At 37.5% G+C, this 13,454-nt stretch overlaps 1 protein-coding gene across 9 annotated transcripts in view; it reads right to left on the bottom strand.

Annotated features, from left to right (window-relative positions):
* Window positions 1-13,454, bottom strand: part of BTRC (beta-transducin repeat containing E3 ubiquitin protein ligase) — a 170,280-nt gene that overhangs the window by 101,008 nt on the left and 55,818 nt on the right. For 4 of the 9 annotated variants that reach the window (XM_025880669.2, XM_025880667.2, XM_073904291.1 and 1 more), the window contains exon 2: window positions 13,316-13,423. The exons of 4 other annotated variants lie outside the window; for them this stretch is intronic. In XM_025880669.2, the coding sequence (XP_025736454.1) occupies window positions 13,316-13,423 (108 nt within the window). Of the gene's footprint in view, window positions 1-2,420; window positions 2,452-13,315; window positions 13,424-13,454 lie in introns of those variants that run through there. One more of the 9 variants, XM_073904293.1, reaches the window with a different exon arrangement.

Here is a 13,454-nt window from a genome sequence, read left to right on the forward strand (position 1 = left end):
CATTTTCACAGTAACTGATGCATTAATAACACACCAAGAGAAGAAGAAATTTTGTACAGTTTGTATGTTAAGATTTAGGAGATTTCATAAATGTACATATTTATAGCCTTATTTCTTTGATAAGCACTTGCATACCTCTTATTCTTCCAAGATTGAAAAAAATGGTTTTTATTCATCCTCAAGAAATCAGACAATGAGAAATCAATTTCTCTTAACAACGATTTCTGAACTCCCCCACCCCAACTGAGTCAAGACGGTGGGTTCTCGGGGTTCTTGTAGGTTAAATGCAAATCTACATCAATATTTATGCTTTAAAAATAGAGAGCAATACTTAAAACAATAACTAAATCTCAATATTCCTCCCTTTGGTCTTGCACTGTATTTTGTTAAGTGAGGACCTAATTCTGGGTATAACGGAGCAGGGCAGTATTTTGCAAATATTATCTCCTCTCTTTCCAGCATGACCTCAAAGGAGGTAATTAAAAATGTCAAAAATGACCATTTTTCCAGTGAATTTCACTATGTATTTATGATAGCAACTAGCTCTCCTGCCTTTCACATTTGCAGAGAGAGAGAGCTAAGCTAAACAGCTGTCCTTTAAAAACATCAATAGTGTTAAAACAACAACCATCAATAGTGTTAATTCAAGTACTTTCAACACAAACCCCTACTTTTTCATTCTCCAGAAGAATTACACAGGTCATTCTCACTTAAAACTTTACTGGCAAGGTCTATGCCCCCAAAATGGATTAAGATAATAGCATACATCTACTGACAGTGCTGCTTTCTTAGGAAGAAAAATCTTAAAAATATAAAATATTTGTTGTTTTAAGATCTATTGCAACTGAATACAAATAGCAACAGAAAACACATTCTACTACTAGAAAATATTTACCAAGAATCTATGGTTTGGCTTTTTCAACAAAGATTTTCTATTAAGTTGTACTAATACAAACATAATGGTTCCCCCACATGACCTATTCATCAACCTTACTATAAATACGAATTTTGCACATTTAAAAAAGTTCTTTTTCTTGCTAAAATTTTAAGTCTTTCATAATGAGCCACTTCCCAAAGACACTGGATAATTACAGCAATTAAAAACATAGCCAAATTAATTTTGATGTGACTGACAATACTGTTATATAGGAGGCTATCTATATAGTAAACTATCAGTTTAACAAACTATGTTAATCCATCTTTTCTCTTTACCCACCACTGCTTTCCCAACCTCCCGCCTCCACAGAAACCGAGCAGAGACCTAAACTGATTCTTCCTTACAATAGAGTGTTCCATAAACCCCCAGATTAATGAACTAACCCAACTTCAGTCTCCTTTTGCCCATGCCTCACAGTCTGCACTTATGTTCCAATGTTAAGTTCATTTGGCTCCATCAGCACCACTTCTCTTTAACATTGTCCCTTCTCATGCATTTAAGGCAACTACCTCCAACCCTATCAATGAGAGCAGACAAATGGGGGAGAAAGGAATGAACTGCAAACACCTCAAACAAGAAAGGTTGCTTAAAAAACCAAGTGTCACATTCTGACAGTTCAATATTTCATAGCCAATACAAGGAATGTGCAACGACACTGCAACTTTAAATCTTTTCCTCCTATGTCAGTCTCTCTTTCTCTCATTGTAATGCCAAAGGGAACAGCAATCAGAGTGGAGATGTTCAACGTGATAGAGGTCAGGACACCATCGGATCAACGTACCAGAAACACGACCTTGTTTATTTTTTTTCCCACAGTATTATTGTTTACAGGGTGCTTTGCTCATGTACCTTGTGGTTCTTAGCTAAAAGATGAAATTACAGCCCAGGATGAAGCGCTCAGGCACACATCCAATTTGTGTTTCCATCTCAGAAAACAAAAAGCTTCTAAGGCCCTCAGGCTGCCATTCAAACTTGGAGGCTGACATTTTTAACAGCATGAACCAGAGACTGGCAGAGAGAATGATATAATGCATTTCTGACTTGTCAATCAAAGACCTCACCTCTGCTGTCTTGTAAACAGTTGGGGGCCATCTAACTACATTCATAAACCTAGGGAGAGCTTACTGCCAGCTGGGGTGCTGGAGCCACATGCTCTGGCTTCTATTCACCAAAATCACGATTCAGTTTTATAATCTCACTGTAAATAGTCCGTAGGCACATTTCCAGGACTACTGGATTAGAACCAGAGTAGGGAATACAAAAGAGATTCTGGTCAAATACTGCATTATTTTCAAGCTGTTGGAATCCTGTACCCATTTTATCCTCATTTTTACCAATTCCCCCCAAAGGACTGCACTATGCTGCAACTGAAATGCTTAAAAAAATTAATGGCCTTCCAATTTGAAAATCTAGGGGAAATATACAAATATCATACTAAAAATGTCCCTTATGTTTTATTATCAGTAAAGAAACGGGCACTCACCTAAAAACATGGCTCATGCAAAGGGTAGAAACTGCAATGAACAAAAGCAACTGTATTTTAGTGAAACTAATCATATGCTTTCTTTCAGATACAAAACTTTACATGCTATACAAAAGCTTTGTATTTACTAGTTTGAAGTAGTGCACTATATGTATTTGTGTGTGTGTGTGTGTGTGCGCGCGCGTGAAACATGCAAACATAAAATGAGTACTTATCCCTCTACTCTTTCCCTTCTGTTTATGACCTCTAACACACACAAAAAAATTAGATCAAACCAGGCTAAGATTTGAACTTTTGCTAAAGGATCATATACGAAAATGCATATACTCTTTCTTAATGTCAATTTTACAGGGCACAGAATTCCAATTTAATTCATATCAAGACAGAGATACTAGGTTTGTAACAAAGGTCTTAAGGATTTGAATGGTACACCTGAGAACTTTAAAAGGCAGATGACAGATAACCCAGCAGGGGAAGGTACACTGCAACATGCCGTTTCATAATGATGTACTTTATCTTAGACCCAAATAACTATTTCAAAATATAATAGACTTGGCCTCCAGAGGACTGGGCCAGAGAATATATAAAAGCTCAAAGCTACTCAACATCATTCCCAGGAAAAACAAAACTCATGGGTAGCACCTCCCAACAGTAAAGCATTACAATTCTTAGAGGCCTATGCAGCCAAACAAATGAAAAATTTTTTCCCCAATAAGGCTGTCACAAATACCCTGGGTTTCTCTCTTCGTGAAAAATGACAAAGAAGTTTCCTAAATGCTGCCTTATCTACCAAGACTGCACATCTTGACAGTCCACATAAAATACTAAGTCTAGAAACTAACACAAGGAAGGACAGCAAGACAACAAAACACTACCACATAAAGCAGAACAATAGTGAAAGACGGTACAAATGGCTGTGGCAGTCACAAAACAACCAACAATGACTCCTGAATAGCACAAAAAGAACTATGATACTCCGGCCTCTACTCAGCACAAAGATGGAAGTAACAAGACGGTAATCTTGGAATATAAAGAAAGTAATATGTACCTCAGAAGATACAGGTCAGTCTTAACTGCCCACAGCAAGAATTGGTCTGATAAGGACAGTGCATCCACAGAGGCTCCCATCACCCTTAAAGTTCTCATCAATTCCATTCTTCCCGTCTGTGCTTCCTACCCTGGGGCAACCCCAGGCCCCTTGGGGTACCTGTACTCTCCCTCTGGCCATTAGGGGTCATGTTGAACTTAAAGCAATTAGGGAAAATCCAACATTATTTAACATAAAAGCTAAGCCCTCATTATGGAGTGAAGAGTTTAACTTTTCAGAAAGACCTGGGATCGAGCCCCGCATGCGGCTCTCTGCTCAGCGGAGAGTCTGCTTCTCCCTCTGCCCCTCTTCCCCTGCTCATTCTCTCGCTCTCTCAAATAAATAAATAAAAATGAATAAAAATTTTTTAAAAGAATGATTAGGAAACAATTTTAAGGAAATCTGATTGTCTCACAATAATTTGGTTTACTCTAAACATTAGATGATGGTGCACATCAGCCTGTAAATGAACATTACCAGCATCAGAGGCATGTCAAAATACTCAGCAATGGAGCAATATATTATTATTACAAAACTTGAAATAATTAGTGTAATTAAATAACCTAAGTGGGCATCTTGAAAGATAAATCGGTCCTAATGATTCCTCCAAGAAATACTACTTCCAGGATAAGGTAAAATGCAGCAAATTCAGTTCATCTCTCCTTTTCTTAGTGAAATTTGTATAAAAAAACATTGAAAGGGTAGAAGCTCAACAATAAATTCCAATGTTAGCTAAAATGTTTTTGTTTTTTTTTAATCTATAATTATACTTTCTTTTTAAGAAGTGATCGTCAGGGGGCTTCTGGGTGGCTCAGATGGTTAAGCGTCTGCCTTCGGCTCAGGTCATGATCCCGGGGTCCTGGGATCGAGTCCCGCATCGGGCTCCCTGCTCGGTGGGGAGCCTGCTTCTCCCTCTCCCTCTGCTGCTCCCCCTGCTTGTGCTCTCTTGCTCTGTCAAATAAATAGATAAAATCTTTAAAATAATAATAATAATAAATAAATAAAGAAGTGATCGTCAGGGGTGCCTGGGTGGCTCAGTGGGTTACGTGTCTGCCTTCGGCTCAGGTCATGGTACCAGGGTACTGGGATCCCCCAGCATCGGGCTCTCTGCTCATTAAGGAGCCTGCTTCTCCCTTTACTCCCTGCTCATGCTCTATCTCTGTCGCTATCTCTCTCTCTCTCAAATAAATAAATAAAATCTTTTTTAAAAAAAAAGAAATGATCTTCAATGATAGATTTCCAACATTTTGCACATGTACTTTAATTTTGTGTCTAATCAAGCCTAAAGGGTCACTTTCAGTATGCTTAATGAATTCCATCTTTTCTCTAGACTGTTGTTTATCACTACTATCATCATTTTAATTTTCCCAGGGTCTATTCTTTCATAGAATAAGGGTAAAATGCAATAAAATAGTCAAATAATTGCACAAACATACACTGCTGTGAAGATAAAGATGTTGACATCATTGAAACTGAACTGTTAACTGGCTGGCAGTGCCACTATTTAAGAGCTTGAAATGTGCATTTGTTCATCAACAAGAGTCCAAATTCAGCACACAAAATCCAATTCAGAGGGGATCATCATAGTATGAGCTGTATGAAAGCCAAATGTGTAAAATTTGAGGACTACCCATATATCAGATTCAGCATGTTTTCATTTTTTCCATGTAAATGCACTGTCGTCTTTGGAATGTTTAATTATCATGACTTCTTTCTGAATACACAACAGTTGTGTGTATGTATTTATGTGTAGGTACCATCAGCAATTCAATGCTTTCTCTCCTCCTACTCTATATATGTTGATAGTTTTCTTCAAATTATTTAAGACCATTCATTTGTTCAGCAAAAATTCATAAAGTACATACTTTGTATCAAACACTGTACTTGCCACTGGAAATATAAAATGAACAAAACATAGTCCTTCTCTCAAGAAACTCAAGTCTAGTGAGGGAACAAATGAAATAGCATATCAGTGCTATGACAGAAGTATCTATTGCATGCCCTGGGTACAGATGCTCTAATGAGGTTAAGGGGGAGGGTGAAAAGATCAGCGAGGACCTTTATCCTAGAGGTAAAACTACCTGAGTTGAATCACGGAGATTATTAAGTAGCCAGGTAGATAAATGTGGGAGGTAGGGGCTTAGGGAGAATAGATGTTTTTTGTAGGGTTCTCCAGGTAGGGGGAACAGAATTTGCAAAGACACAGATACATAAGAGAACACAGCACCTTTAGAGAACTGTAAATCTGAAATGGTTAAGAGTTACATGAGAGGAAAGTGGTGGCAAACCACTCAATTACATGAATGGCAAACCAAGTTCAAACTACGTTCAATTTACAAACATGTGAGCAACTGCCATGAGATAAAGAGTGACGGAAATCAATGAAAGTGATTGATGAATGTAGAATTTGGACAAGAACAGGACATAGTTAAAATTCAAAAGAGTTAGCTTCAATAAAGTGCTAATATCTAGGAGGACACTTAAAATACTCCTTTTTTCTTGTCTGTATTTTCTACAATACTAAAATTTTTAATTTTTATATAATTTTATGCTTAAATGGAATAGAAAGTATTTTAAAACTGAACTACAGGGGTGCCTGAGTGGCTCAGTCGTTAAGTGCCTGCCTTTGGCTCAGGTCATGATCCCAGGGTCCTGGGATCGGGCTCCCTGCTCCACAGGAAGCCTGCCTCTCCCTCTCCCACTCCCCCTGCTTGTGTTCCTTCTCTCGCTGTGTCTCTCTCTGTCAAATAAATAAATAAAATCTTAAATAATAAATAAATAAAAATAAAACTGAACTACATTTGCCCAGACATGCCTGTGTGTGTACATGCATGCACAAATGGATGTCATTCCAGATTAAAGGAAACGAACATGATTATCTTAAAGTGCAAGAATTATGGGTGATACTTTCTTGTTTATAGATTTACCAAGTAATTTATATATTCTACAATAAACAATAAAATAGTTTTATAGGCAGGAGAAAATGTGTGTCCCCCCACACACACACACACACAAGATAAAGGCATTTTTTATTTGCCCCTGTATGTAAACTAATGTAAAGGCTATAGCTGGGATAAACATAGGCCAAATGTCAACATATGCACAAAAAAGAACTAAATTTTTTATTATAGAGAAATTACGCTGTACTGAGATTATTCATATACAATGGGGGGGGCATCCCCTAGGGCTCAATAAGCTTTTCTGTCATGGGAAAATTTTCCTTAATGATATTGTTTTCTGATGAGATTTGAATATTAGTTTATAGTCAGTGTGATAAGACATGCTACCCTAAAACTTCAAATGTAAAATGAAGACTTCCATATATACATTCTGAATAATCCTTAATTTTCCTAGTACTGTTCCATTTTAACATTTCACTTAGCAGATGGTAAGATTTGGTAGACCTCTAAATATTTTATTTTTTATTTTTTTTAAGATTTTATTTATTTATTTGAGATAGAGAGAATGAGAGATAGAGAGCACGAGAGGGAAGAGGGTTAGAGGGAGAAACAGACACCCTGCCGAGCAGGGAGCCCAAGGCGGGACTCGATCCCGGGACTCCAGGATCATGACCTGAGCCGAAGGCAGTCGCTTAACCGACTGAGCCACCCAGGCGCCCTAAATATTTTTTTAAAGATTTTATTTATTTATTTGACAGAGACACATCGAGAGAGGGAACACAAGCAGGGGGAGTGAGAGAGGGAGAAGCAGGCTTCCCGCTGAGCAAGTGGGGCTCAATCCCAAGACCCTGGGATCATGACCTGAGCCGAAGGCAGATGCTTAACGACTGAGCCACCCAGGCGCCCCAACCTCTAAATATTCTTAAGCAATAAAATATACCGTCTCTCCTAAAGTCAACCCCCAACAATTTCAACCTTTGACAAGGGACCCTTGTTAGTATTAAAATATTACATGGTTCATTTAGCTCAAGATTTCCCTAAAAAACTACAGCTATACTTGACACCTAAAATATTCTAAGGTCATATAAATCTAGTTATATTTATTGTTAGAATTTCTCTTCTTTCAATGTCTAAAGAAAATAAAGAATCGTAATTACTCAGCTATTTTTAAGTACTTTCTCTCTACTGCTCATTCTCATTTAATATCATAGACGATAAGATCACCACTTGCTGAGGATGAGCAAATGATTCCACAAAATACAACCACTGTTAATCAACAGAAATCCTCTTAATCACCCATATACTTTCCAGGACAAACCAATGGAATGATGAAAATGAAAATATGTTCAAATTAACTATATCCTCATAGAATCTATTTAAACAATATTTTCAGCATCTCTTCTGTCACTAGGTTAAAATGTATGGTGTGAAATGTTAATAATCAAACCATCCCAATATTGCCATTTCCATCTGAGTTACTGATGATAATCCAACAGACTCAATAATGATTGTAAGGCTATTCTTTTTCTATTGTCATAGAATTGTAACTTTGAAGGTACTTCAAACTTACTAAAGGACTGCAATGATTTCAAAGAAAAAAACACCATGAAGCTATTACCAGTTCACATCCTTAAACATATTTGGCAATACTACTAAATGAGTATTCCTTCTGGGATAACCACTTTGAAGAACTACTTGACTGTCTCTCTTCTTTAAGTTTTTATTTTAATTCCAGTTAGTTATCATACAGTGTAATATTAGTTTCAGGTATACAATACAGTGATTCAACACTTCCATACAACACCCAGTGCTCATCACAGCAAGTACCCTCCTTAATCCCCATCACCTGTTTCACCCACCACCCCCCAACCTCCCCTATGGTAACCAGTTTGTTCTCTATAGTTAGGAGTCTGTTTCTTGGTTTTGCTTCTCTCTCTCCCTCTTTTTTTCCCTTTGCTCATTTGTTCTGTTTCTTAAATTCCACATGAATGAAATCATATGTTTTTGGCTTTATCTGACTTATTAATACTCTCTTTTTTTTTTCTTTTTAAAGATTTATTTATTTGAGAGAGCGAGAATGAGAGAGAGAGAGTACATGAGAGGGGGGAGGGTCAGAGGGAGAAGCAGGCTCCTCGCTGAGCAGGGAGCCTGATATGGGACTCGATCCCGGGACTCCGGGATCATGACCTGAGCCGAAGGCAGTCGCTTAACCAACTGAGCCACCCAGGCGCCCCAGGCATAATACTCTCTAGCTCCATCCGTGTTGCTGCAAATGACAAGATTTCATTCTTTTTTATGGTTGAGTAATATTCCATTGTGTGTGTGTGTGTGTGTGTGTACACACACACACACACACACATCTTCTTTATCCATTCATCAGCCGATGGACACTTGACTATTTCCATTTGATTGTCTCTTTTAAAGTTAAAAATACACTTTATTTTATGACCCAGCAATTCCATTCTTAGGCATTTACCAAGAGAAATAAAAACAGATGTCCACAAAAGGACTTATATAAACTGTATATAGTAACTTTATTCATAGTAGTCAAAAAATGGAAACAAGCCAAATGTCTATTAATAGACAAATGGATAAATTGTGGCACCGTAATACAATGGAACATATTCAGCAATAAAAAAGAATAAATTACTGATAAACATAACTAAATGGACAAATCTCAAAAACATATCGATCAAAAGAAAAAAGACACAAAAGAATCTATGCTATATGAGTTTATTTATATGAAGTTGAAGAATAGGCAAAACTAATGTTTGGGTGGTAAATCAGAATAGTCACTGCATAGTACATTTACATCTTTCTAGTTTGGATTTAATTTTATTTACCTATTTAGATTTTTGTTAATGTAAAATTTACACTCAGTGAAAACACAGATCTAAACTGTACTCTCAGATGAGTTTGATAAATCTATACATTTATGTAACCTCATTCTCAAGATATAGAACATTTTCATAATCTGAGAAAGTTCCTTTCACCGCAGTTTGCCGAACTCAAGAGTCTCAATGATTTTTTTCTCCCTCATCTTTTCCTATTAGTTTTGTAATTTTAGCTTATATGTAGGCCTATGATCCAATCTGAGTTAGTTTTTGTATATGGTGTTATGTAACAGTTGAGGTTCATTATTTTGCACATAGATGTCCAACTGTTCCAACATGATCTGCTGAAAAGATTGAGACCAATGCATTTTAATGTAACAGAGCACAAAAAGTTTACTGATACGGTTTCAGATTCTATACTGCAACTAATCTTTAAGAAATTACAACTAACTGAAAAGGGTATTAAAGTACCTCTCTCTTTTTAAACTATATTTCTGTGTGGTTGGATATTCTTCATACATTCAAAACACTACATCACAACAGATTGAATGCAGAAACAGAAATGAGAATCCAGCTGTCTTTTATTAATCCAGACATTAAAGAGATTTGTAAAAAATGTAATACAATGCCAGTCTTAATTTTTTTAGAAAGGTTATTTTCTAATAAAATATTTTATTTGTAAGGCTTTTTTTAAAGATTTTATTTATTTATATGAGAAAGAGGGAGAGGGAGAAGGAGAAGCAGACTCCCTGCTGAGCAGAGAGCCCGATGTGGGACTCGATCCCAGGACTCTGGGATCATGACCTGAGCTGAAGGCAGATGCTTAACTGACTGAGCCACCCAGGCGCCCTAAAATATTTTATTTGTATTAGCATGTGATGGGGCTTTTTTTAAAAAAATATTTTATTCATTTATTCATGAGAGACACAGAGAGAAAGAGAAAGGCAGAGGCAGAGAGAGAAGCAAGCTCCCCGTGGAGCAAGGAGTCTGATGCAGGACTTGATCCCAGGACCCTGGGATCATGACCTGAGCAGAAGGCATTTAACCAACTGAGTCACCCAGGCGCCCCAGAATGGGTTTATTATAGTTACTTTAAATGAAGTAATAAATTAATACTAAATTTTTCCTCAGTTCTAATTTCAAATAGTAAATATCAATAGATAAAACCCATATAAATAAAAGCACTTTGGTGTCCTCAATAATTTTTAAGAATGCAAAGGGGTACCAGAGCAAAACCAAACTGCCACCATCTCTCTCTTTAATTACTGAAATTATTCTTAAAATAGCTAGAGTAATACATCTAAATGCAAATCTGGGGGCGCCTGGGTGGCTCAGTCAGTTAAGCATCTACCTTCTGCTCACGTCATGACCTCAGGGTCCTGGGATGGAGCCCCGCATCATGGGGGAGTCTGCTTCTCCCTCTCCCTCTGCCCCTCCCACCTCCACTTATGTGTATGCTCTCGCTCTCTCTCTAAAATAAATAAATAAATCTTTACATATAATAATAAATGCAAATCTGATCAGGCCAAACTTGTATTTAAGTCCTTTCAACAGCTTACTGTTCTTCTTAGCATCAAGGCTAAGATGACCCACAAATCCTGCATGATCAAGCTTCCCAGTCTTTCCTAGCTCCATTCTCCTCCTTCTCTGAAATAATAGTCTTTTTTCAGTAGAGTCCTTAAATGCACCAAACTCCACCTGTCCCCAGGGTCTTTGCATTGCCTCTTCCTTAGGCCTGAAATGTTTCCCCCTCCTCCCTTTTGCCTAGTTAATTCCTACTCATCCTTAAGACCTTAACTCAAACATTTATTACCTGATCTTCCTTACCCCCACCCTTGGATTAGATCAGGTTCCTCATTTATATATTCTTATGGCTCCCTGCACATTTCTCTCAGGATTTTTCAGTTTGGGGATTATACATAATTATACATATGACCATTATTTGCCTATGCATCATATGCATTTTTCTAAGATCAATAGTTCTCTTCAAATTCTCAAAGGAGTCCATGACCCCTGTGTAGTGAAGAACTAACCTTACCCAGAGACAGGTCTGGCCTCTGCCTTTGGCCACTGGGAGGTGGTATCTAGGCCTTGGGAACTTCTTACCTAAGAGGGTGTCTCTTTGCCTGAGGATTTTGGCCACTGGACAAATGTGACTTACAGTGGAGGCTTTGAGCCATACTTTATCAGTTCCAATCCTGAGAGGAAATGGAGACTGAAAGCATTAGTGTGACCTACAGAAGGGGCTAGATACTAACAGTCAGCCATGCAAGCAGTTTGTAATTGGGCCCCCCAAAAATTCTAGACACCAAAGACTTGGTAAATTTCCCTAGTTGGCAATACTTTGTGTATACTGTCATATACTATGGCCAGGTCATGAATCCATGGGGACATGACGACAGGAAGTTCTAAGTTTGGTCCCCTCGAGAATCTGCCCATGTGTCTCTTTCTTTTGGCTAATTTTAACCTGCATTCTCGCCCTGTATTAAATTGTAAGTATAATAGCTTTCAGTGAGTTCTGTGAGTCCTTTCTAGTGAATTATCAAACATGAATGTGGTCATGGGGGCTCCTAGACTTGTAACTGGTGTCTGAAATGAGGGCAGTCTTCCAGTGACTATTCTCTTAGACTTCGTAGTTTGGCTAAACTTATTACGACCTCCAAAAGATTAAAAACCCACAGGTTAGTCCATGAGTTCCTCAACAGCAGAAACTTTATCAATATGACATGTAGCAAAAGTTTAAATACTTGAAATAAATCGATACTGTCAGGATAGCACTATTCTCTAACAACAACAGCAATAATATTAATGATGATGAAGATGATAACAACAGCAGTCATTTACTGCATGCCTTTACTGTAGTCCCCATGTACAGATGGGGAACATAAGGATGAGAGTGAAATGACTTGCTCAACATCATACTAGTGACAAAGACAGTAGGTAAGCCCTGATTTAACTAATGTTAGAAGCCTATGCATTTTCATATATTGTATCCCCTAAGACAAGCAAAAGAAGATTAATATTATGTTTTATAAAGGACATACAGAAATATCTACCATTATCACCACTAAAACAGTATCATTAAGGACCAGCAATTGTTAGCACAGTTCAGGAATGGAGAATACTTAACTTCCTCTCTTTTAACTAAGACTATAGTCATAAGCATTCTGATGCTTGCTTACAGCTTCCATTTGAAATTCTTCTAAATAGAGTAAAAACTACATAGGTTAAAAACAAACAAAAAACTAACTTGTGTATTACTATTAAATACGAAACACAAACTGCAAATACCTGAGGCGAACAGATAACATTTCTGCCAAGAAAATCACCATATATAGTACCCTAATCTGTAAGCTATGGACATCAAGTTCTTTCTTACATGTTTCTCTACAAATGTTCCATTCTCTCTATAGATTTCTCTCACAGCCTAGATTGTCCTAATAGCCTCTAAGAAAGGCCAAAGGAACTAGAATCTGTCAGTTCATGCAAGACCAGCTGGACTGTTTCAAGCTGAATATTGTACTCAAGGTCTTAAAAGGCCTTTCCACCTTGAAATTAGACCTGTTAATTAAGAGATAATTAAATGCAGATCTTACCCCAAAATATATAGAGGAGTATAATAACCAGGAGACACTCTGAATTAGAGTACTTTTTATTTTTAATAATCATAAGAAAAACACAAGAAGGTGTTCAAGGCAACTGGTTATAATTAATTGATTAATTACATTAATTGGCTTTATGTAGGTCCAGAGCAAACGTTACATAATAAATGCTACTGGTTGAAATTACTTTAAAATTCACTATCATACCTGTACTAGATATGAAAACCAAAGTCAACTTGTGCTGTGTCAATTCTGGCAAACCAATCACAGTAATAAAAATGTCTTAAGAGTGGATCAGTCTGGGTCTACATTAAAAATGAATCGTTAAAGGAGTACTGAGTGATGTGAAATACAGGCAATATGAAGGAGAGAAAGTGAACATAAGTAAAGGACAGGAAGGGAGGAAGACACACTAATGAATCAGACACACACACTAATGCCCGCAAATAACCCACAGAGACAGAGAAAGTACCTGGAAAGCTGTGAGTGCGCCAGTCCCTGGGTTATACAGGCATCGCAGCGAAGGCATGCTGTCCGCCAGGCTGGAGCAGCCCAGCCACAGAGACCTGGGCATAGAGCACTGCAGAGAGAGGACAACTATGAGATGGGAC

The sequence above is a fragment of the Callorhinus ursinus genome, unplaced genomic scaffold (genome assembly GCF_003265705.2).
Source record: "Callorhinus ursinus isolate GAN/ISIS: 27379988/994484 unplaced genomic scaffold, GSC_fseal_2.0 scaffold20, whole genome shotgun sequence".
Classification (NCBI taxonomy): domain Eukaryota; kingdom Metazoa; phylum Chordata; class Mammalia; order Carnivora; family Otariidae; genus Callorhinus; species Callorhinus ursinus.